Source organism: Callithrix jacchus, chromosome 2 (assembly GCF_049354715.1).
Source record: "Callithrix jacchus isolate 240 chromosome 2, calJac240_pri, whole genome shotgun sequence".
NCBI classification, from domain to species: Eukaryota; Metazoa; Chordata; class Mammalia; order Primates; family Cebidae; genus Callithrix; species Callithrix jacchus.
In genome coordinates this window covers 138,241,008-138,254,136 of record NC_133503.1, presented here as the reverse complement: position 1 = coordinate 138,254,136, position 13,129 = coordinate 138,241,008, and the positions used below count along the sequence as shown (strand labels likewise).

Below are 13,129 nucleotides of genomic sequence, written 5' to 3'. Positions count from 1 at the left end.
CATTCCTATGCTATAGCAAAATATATTTGATTGGGTAATTTATAAGTAATATAAATATATTTCTCATACTTATGGAGGCTGGGACATTCAAGTTTAAGGCACCAGTGAATCAGGTGTCTCATGAAGTTTCGCTGTCCACTTTGTAAGTGACACCTTGCAGCATCCTCACATGGAAGAAGGGAAAAACACTATTTTCTCACATGGTTGAAGGGGAGCAGAAGGGCCAGACAGAGTCCCTCAAGCCCTTTTGTAAGGGCATTAATTCCATTCATGAGGACAAAGCCCTCATGACAATGACAGTCACCTCCCAAAGTCCCTACCTCTTAATACTATCAAAATTGGAATTAAGTTTCAATATGAATTTTGGAGGGATACATTCAAACCATAGCATCACTTCATTAAATGACAAGTTAAAGAGCCCATTTTGATGTATACTCTTTGATCGTATAAAAATCATCTAAGAAATCTTCATCTTACTGTTATCTGATGGTACAAACTGCCATCAGTAAATCTGGGTCTTAATGACAATTTTAGTTGTGAGTGTGGTGTGCAGGGAACAAACATTAAGTACTGACTGTTGTGGCACTTTACATTCTCATTTAATCTTCTCATCAACCACATTTCACAGATGACTAAACTGTGGCTCAAAAGATTGGACGATTTTCCTAAAAAAGACAACGTCAATAATTAACAGAACTGGGATTTGAGCCAATGAGTGTATGACTCCAGAACTCATGCTTCCTCTACTCCATCTTGTTGCTTATCAGCAACAAGTAATGTGGAACAAGATTCATTTCAGGAACTAAACTTGTAAAAATCGATTCCCTTTCAAAAGTTTTTTCTGCTATGTCTGTGTTTTCATAACTGAAATCTGACTAATTTATGCCCCTGTTGTATGTGAGATTTCTATGAAGAAATGAACAGTTAGGTAAAAGCTAATGTTAATCAGCCTACTAACCACTTAACTTTTTTTTAACCTTTTTATTTTGCTGTCTGAACTGCTCTGATCCTTCTCTCATTCAGCCCTTACCAATAAACACAGTGCTATGTTCCTTTTTCTGCATACGCTTGAAAATGTGAAATACTATACTTAAGGATAGTTTTGGACATGAATAAGACATTTCTGGAGCCCTCTCCCTTCAGAATTTCAAGAGCATTCTAATACCAATAAAAGAATATGCTCGTAGTTATCAAAATGACCTACAATGGTTATCCCAATGTGCTAATTCTTTTTTAATTATCAGCTCAGCTTCCTATCAACTGTATAGGTATGTCTCACTTAATTAATATGTAATGTGGATTCTAAAGTATTTAATCATACCTTTTATTAACTTATAATTTCAGATGTGTTTCACAGGAAAATATTTAGCTATTTGCATCATAGCCTTTTTTACCAGCTCCTTAAATTCAGTAAATATAGCTATAATTCGTAATGTGCCTGGTGCTCATATTTTGTCATTCAATGCCATTATTTTACCAAGAGTACTTGCTAGAGTACTACAGCTTGACTCTATCTTTTATGAATATCATCATATAAATCAGCAGATGTATAATCAGTGTAGAGCAGTGTTACTTTAAGACAAGCTATTCTTTTAATTGATTATACTTACATATTTAATGAACTATGAATTAAAGGAATAGTTTGGAGTAGTAGAAACATTGGACCAGAAATAGACATTCATTCCAACCCAATTCTTAACAATTACTAGCTGAGTGATTTTTGGCAAGTGACTTAATATCACTGAGATGGCTTCCTCAGCACAGGGTAGTTTTTAAAATCAAATGAGGTAAAATATGAAAGTAATTTGAACCTTATTAAGCACTGTTTTTACTTAAAACCACTTGGCAGTGATAAGCCAATGTTCTGAAAGGAAATTTACAATCATGTTATAATACTCAAAGAAGGCTTTTAAAAAGCTTTTTTTTGTTGTTAAATCTGTGTCACAGAAATGGAAACTATTAGAGTAGAATTAACAATAGACATTGACAGTAGTCCATTGAACTACTTAACAACTAACTCTCCAGTTGAATGTAGCAGTGGGACAATCCCTAGTAAAGCACATTAATGAATTCTATAATACGAAAAGAATCAGGGACCTAATTATTTTGATTAATTGGTTTTTAATATGTGGGCTTATTTAGAAGAGTTTATTTTTCTGAATGACTTAATATTGCCATTTGAAGAAAGATGTAGTTATCATTGGCAAGATAAGTTGATTTGATATACAAATTTAAATCATATTTTGCCAGTTAAGGATCATAATTTTCTAGTGTGTGTTGTTATTATTTACTGGAGATAAACTTACTTCCCCCAAAACTTACTTTTCCCAAGTTCCCGTTTCTGTCTTAGAACTTAACAAGTTCTAAGGTAAGGGCTGAATGAGAGAAGGATCAGAGCAATTCAGACAGCAAAATAAAAAGGTTACAAAAAAGTTAAGTGGTTAGTAGGTTGATTAACATTAGCTTTTACCTAACTGTTCATTTCATCATAGAAATCTCACATCTCTACTAAAAAATATACAAAAATTAGCCGGGAGTGGTGGCACATGCCTGTAGTCCCAGCTACTCAGGAGGCTAAGGTAGGAGAATTGCTTGAATCCAGGAGGCATAGGTTGTAGTGAGCTGAGATTGCACCACTGCCTTTCTGCCTGGCAACAATGGAGACTCCGTCTAAAAAAAAAAATAACTGAAGTGGAACTTCTTTCCCTTCTCTGTCACTGTTAATTTACAAAGTAAATAAACATTGTACTTAATAGTTCTTACTATGAAGTACAAATTATTATGTAACTTTAAACAATATGTTCTTATGTTTTGGTTTTCATTAAAGACTTTTAGTGATTAGTAATGTTTCCCATATTAATCAGTGCAGTCTGCATTCTGTTCCTCTTTTTCTGTTTTCTGTCATTTCTGGTACTGTTAGAACAACACTGCTCATTAGAATAAGAAATAATGGAAGTTGCCAGGAGCAGATATATTGATTTAATATAATGGTTCTCAACTGGCTATAAGTTCCTAGTAATTATAATGTGCAGTAAGGGTTGAGAACCATGATTTAAGTTGCTTAAACATACATGGAGAGTGAAACCAACCGTGAAGGTTAAATCTATTTTAGAACTCAACAGGGAGCTGGTGTTTTGAGGGTGACAATGAGATAACCAAAAGTTAAATATATGGGAGGTATTACTCCTGTCAGCTTTTTTTTCATTAAAAATGAAAAACTTGTTCTCTGAAAAGCAAGATGCAGTTATCATGTCGGAAGTGATTGACCTGAAGTAGACATTCATCAAGATAACTGTTGAATTATTGGTGATGCATGGAATAGAAAGGGAAAGAGAAGTATAATGCAGACCATTCATAGTCTGCTTGCTGTTAAGTTCTCAAAGGGTAAGTCACATGTTTGTGGGGTGGCAGAACAAGAATAATACAGCAGAGTAGCTCAGTGCATGGGCTCTGGAGTTGGGTGCATCAGGGCTTGAGTCCTGGCTTTGTTTATTACTGTCTGTGTGACCTTCAGCACATTGCTTAAGTTCTCTTAAGCCTGTTCCTCTTCTGTAAAATGGAGATAATCATAGTACATATTCATGGAATTAAATGAGATCATATATTTAAAGAATTTAACATAATAACTGGCACATGGAAGAACCCATCAATGATAACAGGGTTGCTGTTTTATGAGTAGGCACAGTTCAGACTTTGGAATCACACAGGTTTCGTTTTGAATGCCTACTCTGCCACATACTAGCTGGGCAAACTACTTAACCTCTCTGAACCTTGGTTAATATAAAATGGAGTTAACATCTACCTCATAGTGTTGTTGTGAATATTAAATTGGCTAAAATATAGGAAGCATCTGGTTATAGATTGGGTTGAATTTTGAGATTAAGTTTTCCTTCTTATCACTCACTTTGATACCACACTTTTTAAAATGTTTATTTGTAAACTTTAATTAGCATTTGGTAGGCATGTCTAGTCATCTTCAAAGTTCTTCCAGAAAAGGCTACTTAAGAATACATTTATTCAAACTTTCCTTAGTACCTATTTTCCATTTTCTGTGTTCTGTTAATCTCTCAGCTCTTAGATGACAATAACTTTGTAATGCCAGAAAGCTAAAATTTTAATTTCTTAGCCTAATTTTTTCAAGTGGTGAACTAGATGATTTACCCATCAGTCAATCAAAGATGATTAAAACCCATGTGCCCGGCACTGTGTAACATGAATTATGGTCCCTGCCCTTTTAATCTAGTTGAGCTCATTTCCACAATTAATACAAGCTCAACAGTTAGTTTTGCATTTCCTTCTTTCTTGATCCGTAACCTCTGATTATAGACTCTCTTAAAAGACTTTCTAGTTGCACTGATAGCTATAATTTAACAAGTTTGTCAACATTTTGATTGTTTGACGTTTAAAAAAAATCTCATTTTTTAAAACTATTCATCAACGGCCTGTAAACTTTTCCTTCATACCTGAACTTTGTTTCCATTTCTCATAGAAGTTTTATTAAATAAGTATATTCTTTAAATTGCATGCTCTTTCTAGATCATTGGATATCTGATTTTTTTTTCGTCCTTGCTCATAATAGCATTTTTCTGCAAAAAAAAAGTATAAGAGACATTTTCTGTGGAAGTCTACATAGCTGATTCACATTCAGTAAATGATTCAGCAAATTTCTTAAGCTGTTTTGATTTATCTGCTTGTCAAATAAAAATAATACTTGCTACCTACTTACAGCAGAGGGGTGTTTTGAAGATTATATTTAGAATGTTTTTAATTCATTTACTCAATGCTATGGAAATATCTCACTTTTATTGTCATATTATATATATACTACTGCTTTTTTAGATCTATTATAGCTTTTATGATGGTGAAGTATGATTTTACTTTTCTCTTTTATCTCACCATAAAGGTATCAAAATATATGTTCTTTAGTATGCAAATGGTTGTATTTATGAGTAGTTTCACAATTTATAGAGATTGATGTTTCTTTTGGAAAGGCAGTAAGTATATCAAGGGCTTCCAGACTGGACACTGGAGCCAGATTAGTTGGATTTTCCATTTACTAGCTGAGCAACCTGAGGCAAGTAACTTCTCTGTGCCTCAATATACGTATTTGTAAAACGTAATTGATAGCGTTACCACCATGGAGTTGTGAAGATTAAATTAATTTAAATATGTAAGTGCTTAGATCATTGCTTGGTACTCAAAAAATATTAGCTGTCACTATTACTAACAAAATATTGCATGTGTTTAAGTCTTCAATACTTTAGTACCAGAGTTATTGGTACATGTTGGCTCTCTATGAAACATGCCTAACAAACTGGAATTCCATTTTATATGCTGATTGGACAGTTAGGTCTTCCTGTGACTCCTGCCCTCATTATAAACTGATGGGTTTTAAAAATTATCTTTATTATTGAAATATTACACATTCTAAAAATTGACATAATATTGAAGTTATAGGGCGAAAGATGAGCCTCACCTTCCCTGTTTCTGTTTTCTAAGAGGATTAATCCTTCTCCAGACTTTTGTTTGATCATGTCTTTTATTAATTTAAAACCCCTTTCACAAGCTTTGTATTATCCTTAAAATAGTCCAAGCTTCCTAACATAGTCTATGAGGTCCTCCTAGCCTCACCTTTGCTTTTTGGTAATTCCTGTTAGATGTCTGATAAAAAGTCACTTTCTCAAGGAAGTCCTTTCCTGACCTCCTAACTGGATTAGCATAATGTCTTCACAGCCCTTTGTACTTTCCCTACCATAGTCGTTCTCCGCTAAGGCAGTGCTACTCTCTGGAGGTATCCTAGTGACTGGGAGGTACTCTTGTCATTTACTGGGTAGTGCTGAGCGTTGCTAGATGTTCACCATGAAGAATTGTCCTAGTTTTGTATGACTTGTAAATGTCTCATTAGATAGTCACAAAGCTGTAAAAAATCTGTTTATAGATACCAGAGCCAAGAGCCTAACTCAATTTTACATATACACATGGAACTTTTTGCAGAGTTTTAATATATGTTGAATTTTCTAGGAATAAAAACTGTGATTGGGCACGGTAGTTCACGCATGTAATCCCAGCACTTTGGGAGGCTGAGGGGGGCGGATCACTTGAGGTCAGGAGTTCGAGACCAGCCTGGACAACATGGTAAAACCCTGTCTCTACTAAAAATACAAAAATTAACCGAGCCTGGTGGCGCATACCTATAATCCCAGCTACTCCAGAGGTTGAGGCAGGATAATTGCTTAAACCCAGAAGGAGGAGGTTGCAGTGAACCAAGACCACACCAGTGTACTCCAGCCTGGGTGACGGAGCTAGACTCCATCTCCAAAAAAAAAACTACTGTGTTATTGAAGTATTGAAGGACAATTGTACCTCGTTTGTTTGGATCTCTACCAAGAGTTGTTCACCAGTTGGGGAAATGATGTCACTAATAGTAACATTTCTCATAATCATAGTGATTCAACATATAGATAGAAACATTTAACTTTGAATTTCATTGAAATTAGAATGAAAAAATTTTAATTGAACTAGATGATGGGGGCGGGGGAATGCATCTCTCTCTCCTGGTGATGTATTTGCTTTTCTCTCTTTTCCTATTGTACTTTATCATATACTTCATTCATTGACAGCTCATCTTCCTCTCTCTCCAAATGAGAACTTAGTGGGGATAAAAACTGTATTTTACTTATCTTTGAATCTCCAAAATTCACTGAGCACATGGTAGTTGTTCAACTTAATATTTACTTGGTTGAATTAATAACAACAATAGTGTTTATTCAACAAGTATTTATTGAATCAGACTCTGCTAAGCAAAGAGAGTGAAAAGACACTGTCCCTGCTCTCAAGGAACATGTGATCTATTGCCAGGACTGACCTAGAAATAATTATAATACAATATGACAATTTCTAAAATGGAGATAGCTATAAACCATAGATCTGTAATAAAAAATACACTTAAGTCTTGTGGGGAGATCTTGGAATAATGACACAGAAGAGAAATAGTATCCAGTATCAATCATAGTGCCAAGAAAGACTCTCAATAAATATTTGGAAAATCAGTGAATGAGGGTAGCTCTAAAGAGTGAGAAGGAGTTTGCCAGTTGGTCAGGTTTAAAGAGGGCATTCGCAGCAGGAAATTACTATGCAAAGATTTCCAAAGTAGGAGAGGTTCAGAAAGACTTGATGGAGCATGAAGTTGGAGGTTGAGTCATAGATAAAAGTGTCCCTGAGGATGATGAACCAGATCACGAAGAAACTTATTCCATGAAAAGAAGTTAGATTTTATCTTGCGGATGCTAGAAAGCCCTATTTTTCAAATTATACATATTATGTGCCAGGTACCTATGATCCACATACAGAGTTAGTATATTCCCATTTTAGGTTTGGGAAACTAAGACTCAGATTAATTAACTTGCCCAGTTTTTCATGCTACTAAGTGGAAAAACTAGAATTCAAATGTAGGTCAGTTGAATCCACATCTCCAGACTGCTTTTTAAACTATACTTTACAGACTATCCAGCAAGGAAGAAGCTATATGTTTTTACTTTTCTCAGCCAGTCTGGCTTCTTTACCTCTTCTTTACATGATTTTTAACTGTAGCAAATTCAAAATTTTAATGTAAATTTAAGTTAAAAACTTGCTCATGTGTAAGCTTTAGTCTTCTGAAATTCCAAAATGGTATCAGTAACTCACCACTTGCAGGCTATTTTTTTCTGGCGCTATTTTCTATCTTGTTTTTCAAATAACTGTCTTTGGGTTGTTGAAAATCCTTTTTTTTTTTTTTTGGTCACCATTGAATGTCATGGGCCAATCAGGCATGAGTTATGAAGTTAATATTAATGGAGTATGATCTAAGGGAGCAATATTTGAAGTACTACTTCCTTTTTTTTGAGACATTTAGAGCTGAGCCTTCAACATGCCAAAAGTATACTCCAAGTAATATTTAAATTTTATAAGAAAATCCAATATCGATATTCTATTTAACTAATATAAATGTAGTTTACTATTTAAATAAATGATTTTTACCTCATATAATAATCCTGATGTGCTTGGTTCACTTGAAGTATTTCAGAGTTATCTAGTTAACCCTGCAATGTCTGGCTACCCTGGGGTATAAGATTTTTCCTGATTTTAATGACTTTTAAAATATGGTAAGTTTTGGAGATGGATGCCACTTACTGTATACTTAAAATAGTAAATGTTATGTGTGTATATTTTATCACAATTTTTAAAAAGATGTGACAGAAAAGTTCAAAGAGGTCTAAGATCTCTTATCAAGCAGTTATCTGAATCAAATACATATATATATATATATTTGAGACGGAGTCTCGCTCTGTCTCCCAGGCTGGAGTGCAGTGGTGCGATCTTGGCTTACTGCAACCTCAGTCTCTTGAAGCGATTCTCCCGCCTCTACCCGCTGAGTAGCTGGGACTACAGACGCCTGCCACCACACCAGGCTAATTTTTGTATTTTTAGTAGAGACGGGGTTCCACCGTGTTGTCCAAGATCCTGACCTCCATATCCTGACCTCATGATCCACCCACCTCGGCCTCCCAAAGTGCTGGGATTTCAGGCATGAGCCACCCAGACCCCCGGCCTGAATCAAATATTCTTGAGAGCCTCTTGTTACAGATAATTTGAGTAAGGTGTGGGGAAACACCTATTCCGTCATCATAGGCTAATCAAATTAAATGTTCTTAATACTAAGCTGTTTGAAAAGAAAAAGAACCCTATTTATTTGACAACAGAAATAAAAAAGGAAGCATGTATTGGCCTGATATTATGGTGCAGCCATCCTCAGGATGGATATGATAATGAAGATGCCTTTCAGACTTGACTGCTATTGGTTCCTTGCTTTAGTTTCTTGTTTAAAAGGGAAGCTAGGCGGTTAAATGGGCTATCTGAATGTCACCTCAGCAGGTGGGGTATGCCTGTAGCAGCTCCAACTCTAATATTACTAAGGCTCAGACTTTTAGGTTCCCCACCCCCACTAATATCAGGGGAAATTAAATTGTCATTGGTTAGCGTCATAAAAATTAAAAGAATGTGCTGGTGGAGATACAGGAAACATTCATATTGTTGGCATGTGTGAATTGCATAACATTTGGGAATGTAATCTGGTAATAACTGTTTAAAATTTTTAAATTCACAGACTTTTTGGCCTAATAACCCCACCAGGTTGCCACTATTATGTAGGGACATTGGTACAAGAATTTTTTTACTGGGTTGTTGGTAGCAGCAAAAATGTAGAAGCAATCTGGAAGCCAATCAGGAGGTCATTGGAAAAAATTATGCTCTATCCATTCTCAAGACCAATGTGCATCTATTAAAAGATGAGTTAAATTTGTATGTATTGGCCTGGAATTAAGGCCATGTCTTATTATGTGTAAAAAAAAAGTTGTAGAGTTAATATTAGTGTAGTATGGAGGATGATCTAAAATAAGAGGAAAACATATGTATGAGATTAGAATGTAGAAAGATTCACATCAAACTATTAAAACAGATTCTCTCGGGAGCCTGGAGATAGGATTTAATTAACTTGTCTTACACAACCATGTTGTTTTATTTATTATAATATTTGTAGTTTTTTTTAAGTTTCTGAAATTAAGAGAGGGAAGGGGAGAAATCTATAGTGATAGAGATTATATTAGGGATTATTTTGGGAAGGGTTGATGGCTGGGATTGGACACAAAAGAAACCTCTTCATACTCAATGATCTCTATCCTGAGGTGGGTATTGGTTACACAGATGGGTTCACTTTGTAAAAATCCATCTATGGATTATATGCTTATCATTTGTACAATTTTATGTCTATAGTGTATCAAATAAAAGTATATAAAATTAAATGATGGCATAGTGGTATAATGGAATACTATTAACATTTTATTGAAGTATTTTCAATAAATAATGATATATGAAGGCAAGAAAAAGGACAATCCTACTATAAAATGTAATGTGCATAAAAACACATAGAATGAAGACTAGAATAAAAACACTACAGTATTAATATATTTTATGTCCAGATGGTGATGGTTTTTGTTTTGAGGTTTTTTGTTTAAGAACAGTTTATTAAATTTGGTCATTTACGAAGTCATCAGAACTTCGTGAGCAAAGTCAGATTACAGAATATAAAGCAGAAAAATAAGAGTGAAGGAGAGAGGAAAAGACATTTAAAAAAAAAAAGAAGAAAACTAATTAGGTGAAAAGGTAGTTGTTTTTTTAAACCCCTACTAGCAAGGGACTTTTCATGTTAAAATTCCTCTCTATCAAACTGTTTGGTTTTTACAAATAAATCATGCTTGACACTTACATTTTGTTGTTTTTGTTTTAACGAAAATTTCAGTGATATGATAGCTTCAGTTGACTGTAGCAGATGTAACTTATAGTAGCTTTAAAAACCTATATTCGTGTCTCAGTCTTCACTGATTAAGTGTGGTAGATTGCTCAGATCTTTTTTCACCTTAGTTGCCACATGGAGGCAAATAATACCTCACTAGGTTGTAATGAGAATCAAATGAGAAAATGTAGTATGTGAAAATACTCTAATGGAATTAAACATTATGAAGTTGTAAAATTACATTATTTTACTTGTATTTCCTTCGACCCAAAGTCCATTACTTGTGGAATGTAGTTACTTCTTGATGGAATTTATTTCACTTAATAGGAGTTCAAAAATTGAAGTTTATGCAGGAATGCAATTTTTTTTAGTCAAGTTCTGCAAATGTTGCATTTAATGGTTTTCGAGGAGTCAGTTGTGACTGCATCAATATTTTAGACTAAATATTTTTAGTGCTTTATATATCAAATTGAAATGTAAACATTTTGATTGCTTCTCACTAATTATTAGTGAACTGTCAGGGAAAATAACTTTCTGTAACCTATTTCAGTCATTTTGCGTTAATTCACCATATTTTGTAAAATAATATACCCAAAACAGATCTCTTCAGGTGTTCCTCGGGTGTTTTGATAAGGGCTTGACTTTTTATTAGCCCTTAAGTCAGTAGTAATCTTCCGGACGGAATTAGAGATGGGTTGGGTTGGAGAAAACTGCATGGCACTAGGACCCAGGGGGCTCCGGTGAGCGGATCTTGGGGCCAGATTGCAAATTCGCGGTGACTCAGTCTGGTCGGCTCCTTGCGCTCGGCGGCCGAGGCGGCGGCAGCAATAGCAGCAGCAGCAGACGTTGGCGGCCGGGCTGCCAAGAGCAGTTCCACCGGGTTTCACCGTCTGAGACTTCCTTCGGGACACCCCAGGCAGGTCGGAGGCGTCTGGGGATCGCTGGGGTTGTGGTGGCGTGGAAAACAGGTCCGTTGCGCGCGGGAAGCCTCCGGGCCTATGCACCGGGAGTAACATTTGCTCGGTCTCTTCCTGTGTCTGGCTTTATTTGCAGCAAACCAAGATGGAGTATGAGTGGAAACCTGACGAGCAAGGACTTCAGCAAATCCTGCAGCTGTTGAAGGAGTCCCAGTCCCCAGACACCACCATCCAGAGAACCGTGCAACAAGTATCCTTTCCAAGGCCTGGCCGCCGCCAGCGCAGCTCGCCCCGCGCCGCGGCCCAGTTCCCGGTGGCCGGGGGCTCCGGTTGCCCCCACCTCTGCCCCTCCCCCGCCCTCCGAGCCTGGCCTCCTCCCTGTGTCCGCGCGCTGGGCAAGCCGTCGCTACCCCTGCCGGGCAACTGGCGAACGCGGCCCTGATGCCTGGGCCAGGGGCGCCGCCGCGTGGGGCTCACGCCGCCGAGGCCACCGGCTTCCGGCCCGCGGGAGGCCGGGGCCCCTGGCCGCCACCAGGGATCGCACGACATGTGCGCGGGCCGGGTCGGGCCGCCCCGCCACGTCCCCGCCCGCCGCTGACCTGCTGCGGGGTTAGAGAGCGGGCGGGCGGCAGCGGGTCCGGGCCCACACAATGCGCCCCGCGGGTGGGGGCGGCGAGCCGAGCAGGAGGCCGGGTGGAGGGCGCTCTGTGCGCGGCGGAGCTCGCCGCCTGACTGGCCAGAAATGGGTGGAGCTGGCGCGGGGTTTGAATTGCAGCTGTATGGGTCCTGGGTGTTTTACCAGGTCCTTGCCCTAAAAGGGCTGGGGACCTTACAGGTCGGGGAAAGGGGTCTCCGTGCCTCACCCTCGGGTTACTGGTGTTAACACCTGTTGCTGGCTCCCTGGCACCCAAGTTAGATTTTCTTTTTAAAGCTTTGGCTCAAGGCTGACTGAACAGCTATCTAGGTCTTTACCGAGTGTGCTGGTGTAGTAATCCTGTTGTTGGGGTTTTAGAGACCGAAAAGGTGAAAAGAACCAAAACTCTACTATGTATGCTTGGTGTTGTGCCCTAAACCGTGCTGAAATGGAGAGCTCTTACTGGATCCAGTAAAGGAAACATTCACTCATTATATCATGACTAACCTTTAAACCCCGATCTTTTAAGCCTAAAGAAGTTAAGTCTATTTTTTGCAGAAAAGCCTCTTGATTTCTATTGTCAATGAGCAGCAAAATTACTTAATATGGAGTTCGGTAAGTAAACTCTTCGTGTTTATTTAAATTCAAAACATCTATATACCTGTAAAGATGAAGTTACTTATCCCGAGGGATTCGAAGAAGTACTGCATTGCTGTAAGTTAAACCTTCAGTAGATAACAAAATGAGTACTTACTTTCTTGGTTAATGTAATACTTAGTGGAAGGGATAATGATTTATATCTGCTTGGATTTTTAAAGCCGTTTTGTTTGGATACTTCTAGTTCTGAGGAAAGAGCAGTTTTGGAGTGTATTGCAGTTTATGTCTTGTAAACCCTGCTATGGCTCACTCTTAATTTGTGTTGTCATAGTTCTAGGGATGATAGAAATTGTTGTTTGATTAATTGCGGGCATTATATGATACATTTACTAGTTTCTTAAATTAGCTAAGCCCAATCCCGCATTGTAGTTATTCTGTGGCAACATAAATCATAATTTCTTGTTTTTGTCTATATTTATTAGGCACCTTATAAATGCTGAGTGCTGTCCTTGGGCCGGTAGTCAATTTACAGTTTATTCTGTGTGCCTGGAACTTAGTATGTCCTCCGAGTAAGAACAAATTTCTGTTACTGTGAGAGGAAAACAACTTTAGCTAAAAATATGCACTGCTGTTTTCAGAGTGCCTTATTCTTTT

The 13,129-nt window shown here is 37.5% G+C and overlaps 1 protein-coding gene across 9 annotated transcripts in view; it reads left to right on the top strand.

The window, feature by feature from the left end:
• The window catches only part of TNPO1 (transportin 1), a 95,432-nt gene that overhangs the window by 19,662 nt on the left and 62,641 nt on the right, over window positions 1–13,129 (top strand). For 3 of the 9 annotated variants that reach the window (XR_013532284.1, XM_078365363.1, XM_078365361.1), the window contains exons 1-2: window positions 11,105–11,243; window positions 11,381–11,494. Coding sequence is in view for 6 of the 9 variants with exons in the window: in XM_078365363.1 (XP_078221489.1) it covers window positions 11,390–11,494 (105 nt within the window). In the remaining 3 variants the exon portion in view is untranslated. Of the gene's footprint in view, window positions 1–11,104; window positions 11,248–11,380; window positions 11,495–13,129 lie in introns of those variants that run through there. The other 6 variants (XR_013532283.1, XM_078365362.1, XM_078365360.1 and 3 more) reach the window with 2 other exon arrangements.